Below are 16,494 nucleotides of genomic sequence, written 5' to 3'. Positions count from 1 at the left end.
TCTCGTACTTGATCTTCACCTACAGTGGGCGGTTCTTCATTCTCCCAATCCTCGCCTTTGCATTCTGCATCATGGGTAGTGTGGCTGCAGTCTTTGCCAGTGAAGACTGAATGAAAAAAGTTGTTGAGTACCTCAGCTTTATCTATGTCCTGGGTGACCAGGTCTTCCAATTTCTTCTGGAGAGGGCCCACATCTTCTCTAGTCTGTCTTTTCTCGCTGACATACTTATAGAAGGATTTTTTGTTTGTCTTGATGTCCCTTGTGAGATTTAATCCAATCTGGACTTTAGCTTGTCTAACTCAATCCCTGGCTGCTCGAACAATTTTTCTGTATTCCTCCCAGGTTCCCCGTCCCTGTTTCCACCCTCTACAGGCCTCCTTTTGGGCATGTCCAGGAGCTCCTTGTTCATCCATGCAGGCCTCCTGGCTTTTCTGCCTGCCTTCTTCTTTGTTGAGATGCATCGCTCCTGAACTTGGAGGAAGTGATCTTTGAATATTAACGAGCTGTCTTGGGCCCTTCTTCCCTCCAGTGTTTCATCCCATGGCACCATACCAAGCAGCTTCTTCAAGAGGCTGAAATCAGCTCTCCTAAGGTCCAAGGTGGTCAGCTTGCTGTGCACCTTCCTCGCTGCCTCAAGGATCTTCATGCTCAGGTAGCCCAGGCTACCGTTGAGCTTAACACTGCCTACCAGCCCCTCCTTGTTGGTAAGGACAAGGTCCAGCATAGCTCCTCTCCTCATTGGCTTCTCTACCACTTGGAGAAGGAAGTTGTTGTCAATACAGTCCAAGAAGCTCCGGGATTGCCTATGCCTGGCAATGTGTTATCCTTCCAACAGATGTCATGGTGGTTGAAGTCATCCATGAGGACCAGGGCCTTTAAACGCGATGCCACCCCTATCTGTCTATAGAGTACCTTATCTGCTCGGTCTTCCTGGTCAGGTGGCCTGTAGCAGACCCCCACTGTAATGTCCCCTGCTCCTGATTGCCCTTTAATCATGACCCATAGGCTCTCAGTCAGCTCTTCATCCATCCCCAGGCCAAGCTGCATGCACTCCAGCTGGTTGTTGACATATAGGGCAACACCGCCTCTTCGTCTCCCCTGCCTGTCTCCTTCCTGAAAAGCCTGTAACCTTTCATGCCAACACTCCAATCATAGGAGCCATCCCACCACGTTTCCGTGATGCCAATGAGATTGTAGCCTTGGAGGCACACACATGTCTGTAGCTCCTCCTGCTTGTTCTCCATGCTGCGTGCATTTGCATAGAGGCATTTCAGCCGTGTCCTCATTGAGGCTGACTTGGCTGGAGTGGTTGCAATTCCTTTGCTATGTACTAATGGTGCCCCCCATTGCCTCTGTTACTCCAGGAGCTCCTGGCTCATCTATGTAAGACTTTAAGGGTGCTGCAGTGTAGCCAGCACATCTCAAAGCAAATGGCTGCAGGCCCTCACTAGCAGCCTGTTCCTCTATCCTTGGTGGATCGTCCCTTGGCTTGTCACAGGCAGGCCTTATAACACCCCGTTCCCCCGTCGAGTCTAGTCTAAAGCCCTGTCAATGAGCACCGCTAACTCTTGGGCAAAGTCCCTTCTCCCCCTTGGATTGAGACAAACCCCATCTGTGGCCAGCAGGCCTGGTGCCATATAGGCCATTCCATTATTAAAAACCCCCAAATTGTGGCAGTGACACCAGCCATGGAGCCACGTATTAATAGACTGAGCTCGTCTGTTTCTTTTGATGTCATTGCCCCCAGCCAGAGAGAGGTAGGGAAGAAAAAGTAACCTGTGCTGTGGATTCCCTTACTAGCTGTCCTGAGCCCTGATACCTCTTTTAATCATCCTCGCACTTCGATTTGCACATTCGTTGCCCCCCACATGGAACAGAAGCAGCGGGTAGTAGTCCAAGGGCCGCACCAGGCCAGGGAGTGTCTTTGTGACATCCCTAAGCTGGGCCCCAGGGAGTCAGCAGCCTTCCCTAAGAGTGGGGTTTGCCCTACATATCGGACCCTCTGTCCCCCTCAGAGCCAAGTCACCCACAACCATAACCCACCTTTTCTTCCTCGTAGAGGTGGTTGTAATTGAAAGTCATCATTGAAAGGCTGAGAGAGCTGGGACTCTTTAGCCTGGAGAAGAGAAGGCTGAGGGGAGACCTTATTATTGCTTACAAATATCTAAAGGGTGGGTTGAAGGAGGATGGAGCCACACTCTTCTCGGTGGTTCCCAGTGACAGGACGAGGGGCAGTGGGCACAAGCTGGAGCATAGGAAGTTCCGTTCTAATACATGGAAAAACTTTCTTACAGTGAGGGTGACAGAGCACTGGCACAGGCTGCCCAGGGAGGTTGTGGAGTCCCCTTCTCTGGAGATTTTCAAGACCCACCTGGATGCAGCCCTGAGTAATGTGCTCTGGGCAATCCTGCTTTAGCAGGGGAGTTGGACTAGATGATCTCTAGAGGTCCCTTTCAACTCTGAAAATTCTGTGATTCTGTGACAATATGGGGGCCTTTCTGGTCCTGGCGACTCCTCTGGTGTGTTTGGACCATCAGCCTCATTGCCCTTTGGCTGGTCTGCCATGCCCAGGGCCTCATCCCTGTTGTACAGAGGCACCTGAGGAGGGGAGGCAGGCAAGGAGGGGGTTTGCTTGCTGCCCCTAGCACAGACTTGCCTCCATGCACCGTTTTCTGGTAGGCCACTGCCTTCAGTGCCTTCAGTCCTGCAGGGCAAAGAGATGACATCCCTTTGAGCTTGTTTTATTTCTGGTGACTGGTCCAGTCTCTCTTTCAGGGAGCTCAAAACATGGCTCCACCTGTCGATTTCTGTCTTGCACTCCCTCATACTCCTTAGTCTTTCAGCTTCCTCTCTGAGCTGTGCCACACGACTGAGCAGATCATCTACCTGCTCACACCTCACACAGCCATCCTCACTGCTGCCACTCGCTAGCCGTGTGAGGCTGTGGCAGTCCCTGCAGCCTGAGACCATATCATAAGTTGGTATTACACAGGAAAGCAAAATGATAATCCTGATCCCTCTCCCAGAGATAATAAACAGCATTACGGGGAGTACATAATGCATATAAGAATTTACATAACACAGCCACAAACAAACACAAACAAACAAAGCAACATTTTAACTGGTGACTATCTAACTAATGTGAGAAATGCATATAACAAATTTGTTTTAACAAGCTCTGCGTGGATCTCAATGCTTTGGGCCTCGCATTGGGCACCAAAAAGGACTGTCATGGTTTTGGCCTCAGCTGTCCACAAAGAACCACGCGGCTGCTTGCTCAACCCCCATGGCCGAATTGGAAGAAAAAGGCAAAACTCGTGGGCTGAGATAAAGGCAGTTTAACAGAACAGCAAAGGAAAGAGAAAAACAACAACGATACCGCCACGACACCACTCCAAGGGGAGACCTCCTGCCCCCTCCCTTGGCCAGCTCCCCCCTATATAGCCTGGGCATGGCTCATGTGGCATGGAATACCTGTGTCCCATGTCGGATCCTTGGGGACATTAACCCTATCCCTGCTGGAACCAGGACACCAGTGGCGATTACACGGGTATGATCACTTCCCTAGTCCTGCTGGCCACACTATTTCTGATACAAGGCAGGATGCTGTTGTCCTTCTTAGCCACCTGGGCACACTGCTGGCTCATGTTCAGCCAGCTGTCAATCAACACCCCCAGGTCTTTTTCTACCAGGCAGCTGTTGAGCCACTGCACCTGAAGCCTGTAGCACTGCGTGGGGTTGTTGTGACCCAAGTGCAGGATCCGGTACTTGGCCTTGTTGAACCTTATGCCATTGGCCTCAGCCCATTGATCCAGCCTGTCCAGATCCCTCTGTAGAGCCTTCCTACCCTCAAGCAGATCCACACTCCCGCACAATTTGGTGTCGTCTGCAAACTTGCTAAGGGTGCATTCGATCCCCTCGACCAGGTCATTGATAAAGATATTAAACAGAACTGGCCCTAATACTGAGCTCTGGGGAACACCGCTTGTGACCGGCCACCAGCTGCATTTAACTCCATTCACCACCACTCTTTGGGCCCAGCTATCCAGCCAGTTTTTTACCCAGCAAAGCGTACACCCATGCAAGCCATGAGCAGCCAGTTTCTCCAGCAGAGTGCTGTAGGAAATGATGTCGCTCACAGTAGACTGTGTAGAATTTGTTTTTGGGGGGGACCTTGATACAACTGAAATAATTAACTTAGGTGCCTAGTGAAGAAAATATTTAATGTTGACAGCACCAGCACATATGGGAGAAACAGGTCAATTCATTGTTCTTGTAAGTTGTTTGGACTCTACAGGTACATACATTTAAAGAAAAAGCCCACAGAAATTGTAATTTGAGACATTACTTCAACTTGAACCAGAATTCTAGATTTGCAACTTTTAAAGTGTTAGCAGTGCACATATGCTGCCACTGTGTTCAAGCAAGTGTAAGATTCGTCTGTACCAAGGTTCTTTAAGAATTGCAATTTCATTCTAGCAGTATTCTGTATTTTATTGCATGTGCTTTTTAACAACCTAAAAGGTACAAACCTTCAACAATTAATTCATCCTGTGCTGGGTTATACCTTTCTAGATTCTTCATGACTCTGGATTCAGACTTCTGTGTCGCCCAGTTTCTCTTTCCATAGTATAACCCTATCAATGAGAGCAGGTTATATGTGCAGGATGCCAAAGATCTTTTTGGCATATGCCATGTTTGGAATTTATATTTTGTACAATTGTTTAATCTGTTATTCTGTAAAAGAAAAGAGAGACTTAAGATGTTTAATCTGAAATTCTGCATGAATAAATTATTTACACATCAGTGCTTAGTCTTCTTTGAAGTTGTTATATTCTTTTTCACTACAGCTGAAGTGGCATTTGTGACTTTTTCATAGACATGAAGAAGCTATGTGGAATTCTTTACGTATTTTGGTGTAGCCCCTCTGGTCATAGCTTCAGGGTCAGAGAGTCAGTTTACTAAGGTGCTTACTCAACCTGTATGTATTTGAGAATTCCACATCCCGTGTTTGTGACAGTTTGTTCCCTTGTTAAGTATATCAATCTAATGTACAATAGAGATTCTGCTAACAGTGTCATGAGTGTGAGCCAAGAAGGAGGGTACCAGCAGCAAGTTACTGCCTTCTAACATCCTCTTTGCTTTGTTTCACCCTGGGAAACAGATTGGGATTATGTTTTGTGATTTATTCTTTTTTTCTTAGCCAACGAATTTGGCACAAGCATCCATCAAGTATTGGGAGGCATTTGCAGACAAGGATGTATTTGGAAATGAATTGCCACAAGAATGATTTCATTTAACTTCTAAAGGCCACTTGAGAAAGGTCATATTGAGGAAAGTTGAATTGCTGTGGTATGCAGATAGATACCCACCGTTGTCTACCATGTGCTAATGCATTGGGTGTGTTGGTCTTAAATTTGGTAGTGAAAGGAAAGGAGGCAGAGAGCTCTTAAACTCTTTATAGGTTCGCTTTAAGAATGTTCTGGGATGTTGGAGGAAGGGTGCTTGTATGTGTCTGCAGGTGCAACTAGAAAGAAGGGATGCTTGTGTAAGTTGTACTAGATAATATTCACGTTAATATTCACGTTCAGTTAACGTGGATTGGAGTTCTGTAAGATTCTTCCTTTAAATTTAGTAAGATAATAAGATTATCTCTTTTTTTTGAGTGCTAGTCTGTGTGTTGCTTAGGATCATACAATGCATTCAAATCCAGATAAAGGATTGCCTCAGATTAAATCTGTCCAAATGTACATATCCATAAAACACTTTCAGAAAGTCTCAAAAAAAAAAAAAGTAAAATTTGTTTTTAATTGGATATCACACAGTAGGGTTTTACCAAGCCTGAAGTTGTCATCCAAATGCAATGAAGATGACACTCTTTAATCAAGGTTGCTATCCAAACCAATAGAAATAACCTTTTCTTCCCGCCACCCACCCCTTACAAAAGTGAAGATCAGCTTTTTTTTAAGGTTGGTTTTAGTCTGTATTACTTCTAACTTTGTCGTTCATGTTTATGCTGATTTGAGATTACTTTATAGAAGCAAGGGGAAAATGTGTGATGTTACATATGGGCAAATTCAAATCGTCCTAGATTTTGAAACAGAAGAAATTACTAAAAGTGTGCTTTTTGCCCAAATTCATATCATATAACTTACAGGCTCTGCTTTTCTTCGTCTTTTCCATTACTTTCTTGGGTACATTTCTCATTCAGGATCATGGGCAACTACTAAATATAGCCTGAGATATAGTCAAGAATAGAAACTGCAGATAATGCGGCTGTTGCAACAGTTTGGGGGAGCTGAGTTCGAAGGTGCATTTGGTGGGACTGAATGAGTCTGGCAGAGCTTAGTATGTTTGGGTTTGGATGGTCTGCCATTGAGCCTGTGTGTGAATACTGTGTGGATAATCATCTGAGGTGTGATTGTATATTTATAGGATGTCCTATCACCATTCAAGCAAAAGCAAATACAGCTTATCCCATCTTTGATGGAAAGCGTTGTCCTGTTTTCCCTAACAATTTGATAGGAAATATATTTCTTAGTATGTACTTTATCAGTCAAATAAACAGTTTTTAAAGGAAGTTTTAAGCATAGTCAGTGCATAGTGAAGATACAGTTATGTTAATATTTTTCGATTAGTAAAATGCATAGCTTTAACTCTAAGCAAACTGAACATGATTAAAAAGTACACAGCTGATCGTATGCCCGTTGCTACAATGTAGTGCTGGGCGTAAGTGTCTGGCCATCCTGGATGGATATGTTCTTGCTCCCTTCCTTTTGAACCTTAATTATAACTATTCAGGATTTCTATTACAAGTACTAGACAGTGAAAGCATTGTAGAGGTGCTTTCCTTGTGTTCAGATTTCTAGAATATACTTCCCACAGAAAAATCTTTCACTAATGTTTTTCACTAATATTTTTCCCTAATGTTTAGTGCATTTTATTCCACATGCTGTCCTTGTGTTCAAATTTCTAGAATATACTTCCCACAGAAAAATCTTTCACTAATGTTTTTCACTAATATTTTTCCCTAATGTTTAGTGCATTTTATTCCACATGCTTTCCTAGATTGTATTTTTGCTGCAGTTGCTGAAGGTTACTTAGTTTAACACAACCCTTCTGAGAATAGTTTTGCTAGATTTAATAAGCTACTATTTGCTATAAATCAGTCAATATGCCTCCACTTTAGGATATTATTTTAAAACCAGCATCCTACATGAAACTTAATTGCATATTTTTCTCCCTTTCAGCAAGCTACATTGAGCGACCTCAGCTGATTCGAGCAAAAGTGCCAATAGTGAAGTTCAGGGATAAAGTCAGGCAAGTATTCTGTTCAACATCATTTTTTAGACTCTGACACAGGAAAGCACTCTGTATATGTACTGTCCATATGAGTAGTCCCACTGAAGTCACGCTTCTGTTTATTTGTGTTGTGCTATAGCTGTATTGCAGATTTGTACAGCTGGCATGCAGTGCCAGTCAGCTTACTTCCTTAATGGCCTGAAACACCTCTTGTGATGCTATTTAGTTTCTGTGATGTGAATTAGTAGCAGTACATCATGTATTTCTATGGGTTATTTGTGCATAGTGGACTCCGGTTGACAAATGGTTCATGACAGAAACACAACAGTGGGAAGAAAACTATTGTAAAAGATAATTTTGCTTGCTATGCAAACTTAACTATTGAGCTAATTAAGAACTAATTCACAGTGTTAACACTATAGAAACAACACTAAAGCAAACTTAAGTTTCTTGTGATGATGTTTCCGTGATTACAAAATTCTTGTTCATTTTAGAAAAGTATATTCTGCTGTCTTCTAGGGAGGTATTCTTTGTTTAACAAAGTAGTATTACATGTTCTATTCAGTGTTAGGTACTACTCTTATGACATTTTTAGAAGGGGGAAGTAATTGGAAAGAAGTGGATGTGTTGTATGTTATTGTATTCATTGTATCTTCGTTATGAAGCCATGAAAACACATAACCAAGAGGCATGTACTAGGACAGAGAACAATGTATTTCTTTTTGTGTGTGATAAAAGTATCTGATAGAGGAAAAAACTGTGCAAAGCACTCAAATTGGTTGGGAGTCTGAGTAACGTTCAAATCTTCCTATATTTATGGCCTCAGATTTTGTAAGACTTCTGTGTATCACCTTCATGTAATAACACAGCTTGACTGTTCTTTGTAAATAGTACTTTGAACAACTGTCTTGTATCTAACTATCTTATCCTGCCCATACACTTCTAGAATTTTGCAACCTTGTCTCTGTCTTTTCAAAACAAACAAGCCTGCTTCTCCAGCCTCTCTTTATAAAAGCATATCACAATGTGCTTTTGTCACAATATAGCTTCATCCCTACTGTAGTAAAACGAATCTGTCATGTTTTCTGTTTGAACTAATAAATATCATCCATTTAAGCTTTTATTGCGTCGGAGAGCATGTAACACTTGCTAAGGTTTTTGCTTTATACTTTTTTTTTCATTTACACCTAATCCCATATTTACTTCTGTATACTTGCCTGCATTTTAAAAATTGGAATAATTTTTATCTATTAACTTTCTCCTCTAAGAGTACAGAAGGTTGTTTCTCCCATGCTTTCTGAAAGTATTTAACTTGTCAAGCTAAAATTTGGGTTAAATGGCTTAGCTACATGTAACAGTGCTAGTCTTTTCCTAGATACACTAAATGGTAAATTCCTGGAACAAGTCTTGAATAAATCATGAAGATATAGCAAGAATATGTTTTTCCGATTTAAAATCAGAAAATAAACTTTAAAAAGAAACCTTAAATTTGGAAGTGATTATGTCAGAAGATTGAAGTCTTTTTGTAGGCATTTATAGTCCATACTACAGTCACTTGCAAAAAAAAAAAAAAGTAGCACTCATGATATTCATATACCTTAAAGACAGGATTTAAAGAATTCTTTATTTCCTACTAAATCAAAGTATAATCTTCTTAGACTAGAAGCTGCCCATTACATTTTTCAGACAAAAAAACCCAGTACTGTTCACCATCTGGTTTCCTGTGCTGTTTTTTTGGAAGAGGGGAGAGGGGGAGAATGACATGAATTTGGGTTGGGGTTTTGTATGTGTGGTTGTTTTTTTCTCTCCAGTTATTTTTCTCTTATGTAACCTGCCACCTCCACCCACGTTTTGTCTTTTTATTTAAGCGTCTGTCTCTTTCCAGTCTCTTACTGGCCTCTGTCTTTTGCGGTCTCATACATATACATATATGCACGCTCACTCATTCATTTTTTCACAGAGGTCTTGAAAAATGAATTGGATATTCTGCACACAAGGCAGTAAGCTTGTTTTAGCTAAAACCAGAAACTAAATGTGACAAGCTTCCAGTAAAAGCCAGTTTTCTTGATGCCTGGCCACTGTGAGAAGATGGTAGAATTCAATGGGTGGTATAGAACAGAATCATAGAATAATGTGGGTTGGAAAGGACCTTTAAAGGTCATCTAGTCCAACACCCCCTGCAATGCGCAGGGACATCTTCAACTACATCAGGTTGATCAGAGCCCCCTCCAACCTGACCTTGAATGTTTCCAGGGATGGGGCATCTGCAGGCAACCTGTTCCAATGTTTCACCACTCTCACTGCAAAATATTTCTTTGTTTTATCTAGTCTGAATCTTCCATCTTTCAGTTTAAAGTGATTACTCCTTGTCCTGTTGCAACAAACCCTGCAACAAAGTTTGTCCCCATCTTTCCTGTAGGCTCTCTTTCAGTACTGAAAGGCCGCAGTAACGTATCAGTGCATCTGAATACTGACGTGTTGCCAATGGTCCGTATATACCTGAAAACTGCCATTTCCCACTTATGTGATTTGGTGATCGAGAAAGCATTCAGTTTATGTTTGTTCTCCGTTTTCATCTTAAAGGGTTTTTTAATGCTGCAATAGTAATGGAAGAGCCATTGCACTTAAAGACTTTTTTTTTTGTAGTCTTTCCCAGGAAGTAATTCCAATGCTGAGAGCCAGCATTGAGCCAGCAGAGTGCTATCAGACAAGCCTTTGATTAATTAGCAAGATTTTTGTACTACAGAGGATGCAAATGCTTCCTCTTATGTTACATTTGATGTGCAGTTGACTCTTTTACTCTCCTTTAGTGCTTTTGGTACAACTTTTTCACTTGCCATAATTGCAACATCTATGAAATGTGCATAATAAAGTACAAAATAACTGCAATAGAACTTGCTTAATCAGCATTTTGTAAATAATAATCTTGTCAATTGGAGTTAATTGGAATTACACATGCAACCTGACATATTTCTTTATTATATTTGCATATACAACTAATATTCTTACTGGTGTTTATGCTTATTTTTACAACTGTTAAGTGGTATCTCAAGGTTGTTTATTTACTATACTATTATGTACTATGCTTCTGAAACATCTAACAAGTCATGCTTGATATTAATTCAGGTTTAAAATTATGTAATATTTTTTATGCAAAGGATGTTTTAATGTAGTTAATGGTGTCAGAAACCTTTTGTAGGCACCAAATTGATGTGTTTTATCCAGTTTAATGAATTCCAGGTCCATGTTCCCCTTACAATAATTCAAGAAAATCCAAAGGAATATTCAGGCAAACAGATGCTACATGAGTGAAGCTTAGATACATAAAATGGAAATAGCTGGACATTGCAGATAGCTACTTCTTTGTCAATAGTATGCAGATAGCTACTTCTTTGTCAATAGTAGGATATTCTTGTTGCGAATTACAGTGTTGCTATAGCTTATTAACTATGAATTTAATATTGTTTCTTGAGTACCGTGAGTAGTTAAGCTGTATATGCAGTATGAAATTCAAACTTTGGGGCGGGCTGTGATGTAAATAAGGCAGGTCGTGCTTGTTTGCCTTGTTCCTATTTGCTGTTAACAGCATGAAACGGTTAAAAACTTTTATCACAAAACATGCCACATTTACTATTAAACAGGTTTCATTTGAAAGTGCTTGCTGGTTATCTCTGACCATCATTGCAGAAAAGAGATTCTCACCTTTTGACCTCTTCCAGTTCTCCTTCTCAGTTCATTGGCATGATTTCCTAAACTGATAGCCCAGAGAATCTTTCCTGGCATCAAAAGTTGTCCATGGTAAATCATGTAGTGCAAGTCTAGTTGGGAGAAAGATTCATTAAAAATCCGAAACATGTTTGATATATTAAGTTGTCCTAAGGTCTAAATTTGGATCTACATGTATTCTCTATGTAAAACAACATTTACATTTTTATAACAATGGAATTCAAGTCTATAAGCAATTCAAGTACTATAAACAAAACCAGAGTAGAAATCCCAGCATCAAGACTCTGTTTGAAGAAAGTGTCTAGAGTGTTATCTTAAAGTTACATTTCTCCACCTCTGTCACTAAGTAGGTAATAAATATTCTGAAATTGAATACTGTGATGCTTGATTCTTTTTCTTTTCTTCTCCCCGATAGCTGTGTGGAGTTTGACTTGAATGTAAACAATGTTGTAGGAATAAGAAATACATTCCTTCTGAGAACCTATGCATACAGTAAGTTTTTAATGTATTTTCTTATTTCTATAGACTTTGGGGTTTATTGTATTTTGGTATTGATAAACTATTAAAATTCAGTTCAATATATTAGGTTACTATATATATAATTACCTAATGAACTGCATTAGATACCTTTAAGATAACTTCTTGTTCCTCACTCTAAATACGTGGAAAAAACTGATATATCAGCTAGGTGTGTTTTTAATTGAATATTATTATATTCAGAAGATAACGAAGATTCTTCATATTAAGGTCCACATATCTGCTACAAGGGCTGCTTCAGTACTCTGCACATAATGAGATCATGATACTAATGATTAGTGGTATAATCTCCAGTTTCTTTTATTTCATTACAGCCACTGATAGGTATGTGTCGCTGATAGCTGGCTGTGTCTGTACACTGTTAGAGAGTCTTTCCTTGGAAGATCCAAAATACTGCTTCAGTTTTTATACTAACCCCTCCCCAAAACACTGGTTTGTGTCTCCTCAGGACTTTGCATTTTAGGGAGGGATTGTGAAGCAGACTTCTGAAGGGGAAATAATAAGAACAGAGCTCTTAGTGCTAAACTGAGGTTTTCTTACTTAGCATCATAATGTCATTTGGCAGATAAATACATAAGGAATGGACCTCAGGCTAATTCTAGGCCATTTGTGGTTCTTCCTTTACCACCTTCTTCAGTTCTTGCATGTAGGAATTCCTTTCTATTTAGGGTAGGAAGTTAGCAGTAGAAGGTACCTTTACTAGTTAATTTTTACAATATTTTGGTCAGAGTAGTTTCAGCGTTCCATATTCACATTACTAGGAGAGTCTACAACTTGTCCTGGGCCAATTGATCAACTGTAATTTCTTCACACATCCAGGAAAGCATATGCCTGGAAAAGGATTTCCTTCCAAGCTTAAAAAGGTTAGGGAAGTAATCTTTGTCTTTCACAGCTACAGGTGAGGGGCCACTTCACCAAGTCTGACTTCTGCCACAGATTTTCCTGATTCCTCTCAGCAAATCACTGTAGGGCAGACAAGTGTCCAGATGTGAACAGAGCAGTGAAAGGGGTCCTAGTGTCCCACCTTTTCTTCTGTTCTGCCTTGGTGCCCACTTTTATAAGGCAAGCAAAATTAACTTTATGTCTCCTGATGAAAGGTAAAATTCTTATTTTCTTGAGGTTAAGGAGTGAGTTAGTAGCTAAGGGAGACTTGTGGTTGAAAGGATTGTCTTAAATAGGCAAACTATATCAAGCACAGTCTGTCTTGTCTTCTTTGGACCAGAAGACTCTCAGATGACATAAGGCAAACAAAAGTAAATAGAGACTTTTATCAGACAGTCTCTTTACGTACTTTTAGAAGTCATATCAACGAGTGTGGATAGCATTAAAAGTATTAGCCTGCTTATTTAAATTAGTGGCTGAAGGGCTTCACCCTGCATGCGAGAACAAAAGATCACACTACCTCTTATGTAGAAGATGTAAGGGTCTCCTTGTTCCATTAGAACAAATTAGATGCTCAGGCAAACAAGGGACTCATTATCTTTGTGACCATGATAAAAAAAAAAATCATAAATATTTCTGTGGATGCTCTTGTGTCTTTTTTGAAATCAGGCCTTCTATGTTGGTGCATAGGTGCTGTAGAAAACATCAAAGATGATACGGCAAAGTGAAGCAGAATGTCCACAGAAAATGTGGGTAGATTAAGCAGAGCTAGAAACTGAAGTCTATGCTGTTGTGTTATCAGTTGCTTGCCTAAGGAGGCATGTCTGCAATTAAACCAGCAATTGATGGTAGGTATTTTTCAGTTAGTTGAAGCTGGACCTTTGAGCAAATGACATCACTGTGCATTTTCTTGAGTGGGTAGCTTGCTGACTGATGAAAGAGTATCAGGAAAAGTTTACTGGCTATGTTGCACAGTAACTTTGTTATATGCTAATCACAGGCACTAGCAGACAAAAAAACGTATCTCAGAATGTCAACTAAAAAGAGATCTTGTCTACTGTGACGCACACACACAAAAGAGTCCTGTTTGGAATTTGGAATTCTGTCATGCAAAACTCCTATTTCAGTTAATGCATGGCCATATGATGTCTGTAAAGTAATTCTTCTGCATCTCACAGTTAGTGTACCAATAGTCTTATTTTTTTTCAACCGCTGGTGAATAATGTTGGGAATGAGGTGACTGGTGGTAAGGAGTTTTGTTGTTTCTAAGAGGTCTTCCAGATCTAGGTCTGCAGGGGCATGTGTGGTGAACCGCTGTGAACAAGTTGCAAGAAAATCACATGCTTGATAGCATTTTCAGAATAACAGAGAGCAGCCGAACTGGTGCTTTTGTAAGATGTATGTTGTCCTGGATGAAGTGATTACCTATTGTTATCTTCCTGTCCTGATGTGCAGAATACAAAACTTTGCATAATGTTGTCTGGTTAGAAAAGATGATCCAGAACATATAAGGCTTTGTAAGGCTGTCATAAGGAACTTGACTGAGCTGATGATATGCTTCCACATATCTGCAAATAATAGTATTCTGCAAGGTCCCTAGGAGGTGGTGGTGAGTGACATCTTCCTACAACACATCACTACCTCAGTTAGAAGGCTATCTGTATTCCCCAGAAATTCAGAATATCATACCTGGCATATGACTGTATTTATGTCTTTCCTTATGAAAAGCACGCGTCTTGATTTAATGGATTACTGTATCTAACACTTCATCTACATAAAAAGCTATTGAGGACAAGCCAAATTTAAAATTAATGTTTGTATGCAGTAATTAAATTAATGTTTGAAAGCTGTATGTTACTGCTTTCACCGATCCTGACGAAAACTTAAGAATGAGCTCGGTGTCCTTTTCCCTGCCCTCAGAGTTTATAAAACTTAAATAAATAATGATAAAAAAAATTAGATGTTCTCTGTCCTGGCAGCAAGTTAATTCAGGGAAAATTATTACAATGAACTGGAGAGAACTTGAATTGGAATGTGACACTGCTACATTGACTGATGCATCCAGTTTTTCTTATCTGCAAGTTAGTTGGCATACTCCTTGTAATGCATCTGTGGATCTTACTAGTCAAAAGACTGTTTTCAAATGCAAATATTTTTTCTGAGTTTTATAAGATGAGTAGTAGTTGTAGAATAACTAATCGATTTCTATAAAATGCTAGCAAAAGGTAACCTTAGAATGCAAGAGTATCATGTTGATCAAGTATGAACAAATGTTGATTGATTGCTCTCCAGTTAAATGTGCTTTTTTTGAGATGTATTTATTTTATTTGCAGTTGAGAATCGAGTTCGTCCATTAGTACTTGTTGTTAAGAAGTGGGCGAATTTTCACGAAATAAATGATGCCAGTCGTGGTACTTTAAGCAGCTATAGTCTTGTATTGATGGTTTTGCACTATTTACAGAGTAAGTATTTTTTTATGTGTTGAAACTTTCCCTTTTAAGTTCATATTTGTGTAGTTTTCCTCTTTAATAAAATGAAACACCAGCAGGAGTCATCTTCCACACAGAAAAATCTGAAAATAAAGTGGGTTTACTGCATTTCCTTAGTGCTGCATTTTTCTTTAACAGTGGACTTTGTCTCTGGAGGCTTTAAAAGGTAAAAATTACCAGCTTTAGAAGGGAAAAATTGAAAAAAAAAAAAAATCAATGTACCTGCAGGACACTGTGTAACTATAACATAAACTCAAGTGCTAGTTAATAAAAGTCTGCCTTTTAACAAAGGGAAAATAAACTCAAGCTCTAGTTAACAGAAATCTGCCTTTTGACAAAGGGAAAAGCCTAAACATAACAATTTCCATGTGTTTGGTGTTTTTTTTGTTGTGAGTTCTGTTCGTTTGGATTTTTTTGTTTTGTTTTTTTTTAATTTGGAAACTTCCAAGAAAATTCAAAGGGACAGCGCCTGCTGTGTGATCTTGCTGTCTTCTGGTGAGCAAAGGACTGAACATGGGGAACATATATATGCAAGAATGCGCTGCCGTGTGGTTAGATTTTTCCACTGATTACTGTCTTCTGTAAGGTGACAGATGTCAAAGACCATTAGAAGTTGGGATATTTGACTGCCAGTGGCAGTATCTTTTCTTGTGACTTCAATATATTGAGACATTGAACATCTGTAGGGAGCTGGAAAGCTTTACCTCAGAAACTAAGTATCCCTGTTGAGAATTCAAGAATTCCATCCAGTCCAAAAATGTTATTGAGGAATAGATTGCGATGAGCTTATCCTCCCCCTATTTCTTTCTGTTATTAGAGGAAGACCACGTTGGTAATTTTTGTAGTTTGGAATTCTTGCTTAAGACATAAGGATTCTAATTTAAGAAATCATTTAGCTCAGTATGAGTTTCTTGGTTCTTTATTGGGAGATAAGTGGCTTCAGAAAGGAAGGGAATGAACCCTGAATTATACATTTCGTGGAGTAGCATGCCTGTAGAAGTGTTTTCTTAATTCCTGTCAGTTCATGTATAGGCGGTATATTTTGCTGCTTGTATTTATTCTACACCATTGTTTTATTTTTTCTGTAATGTGCTGATTATTCTTGTTCAATTTATTTTAATGGCAACTGGTTCTTAACATTTTTTATCCTATCTGTGGACAAATAGCATAGGCTCTCATTTTAGACTTTCCCCCTTTGTCAGTTTGTGTAGGTTTTAACCTTTTTTTTTTTTTTTTTAGATCAGGTAGAAACAATCTTTAGCTCTTCTGACAACTTGTTTGACCTGGAATGTACTTGCTGTAGAGTGGGTAGCCAACTATTTATTATTTTCAAGATCATGCTACACCCACTCTGTACTAGGGTAGAAACTTTTTTATGATAGCTGACTCAAGCTTGTGGCTTTCTTTCAGCTGAACAGTATCTGTAGTAGGGGACCTAGGAGGGTGTATTTGGGATCCAGTTGGATGGACTTTGATGCCACACTGTGTGCTTGTTGTTCATGTACCAGTCATGAGGACAGTAGGACATAAGCTAGTCTATCCAGTGAATATGTGTGTT

At 39.9% G+C, this 16,494-nt stretch overlaps 1 protein-coding gene across 1 annotated transcript in view; it reads left to right on the top strand.

The window, feature by feature from the left end:
* The window catches only part of PAPD4 (PAP associated domain containing 4), a 58,788-nt gene that overhangs the window by 15,641 nt on the left and 26,653 nt on the right, over positions 1-16,494 (top strand). The window contains exons 7-9 of the mRNA XM_009884291.1: positions 7,251-7,320; positions 11,444-11,520; positions 14,781-14,909. Coding sequence (XP_009882593.1) covers positions 7,251-7,320; positions 11,444-11,520; positions 14,781-14,909 — 276 coding nt within the window. The remainder of the gene's footprint in view (positions 1-7,250; positions 7,321-11,443; positions 11,521-14,780; positions 14,910-16,494) is intronic.

The sequence above is a fragment of the Charadrius vociferus genome, unplaced genomic scaffold, assembly GCF_000708025.1.
Source record: "Charadrius vociferus isolate BGI_N301 unplaced genomic scaffold, ASM70802v2 scaffold183, whole genome shotgun sequence".
In the NCBI taxonomy this organism is placed as follows: Eukaryota; Metazoa; Chordata; class Aves; order Charadriiformes; family Charadriidae; genus Charadrius; species Charadrius vociferus.
The sequence above is the reverse complement of the archived record's forward strand: the minus strand, read 5'-3'. Positions and strand labels throughout refer to the sequence as shown.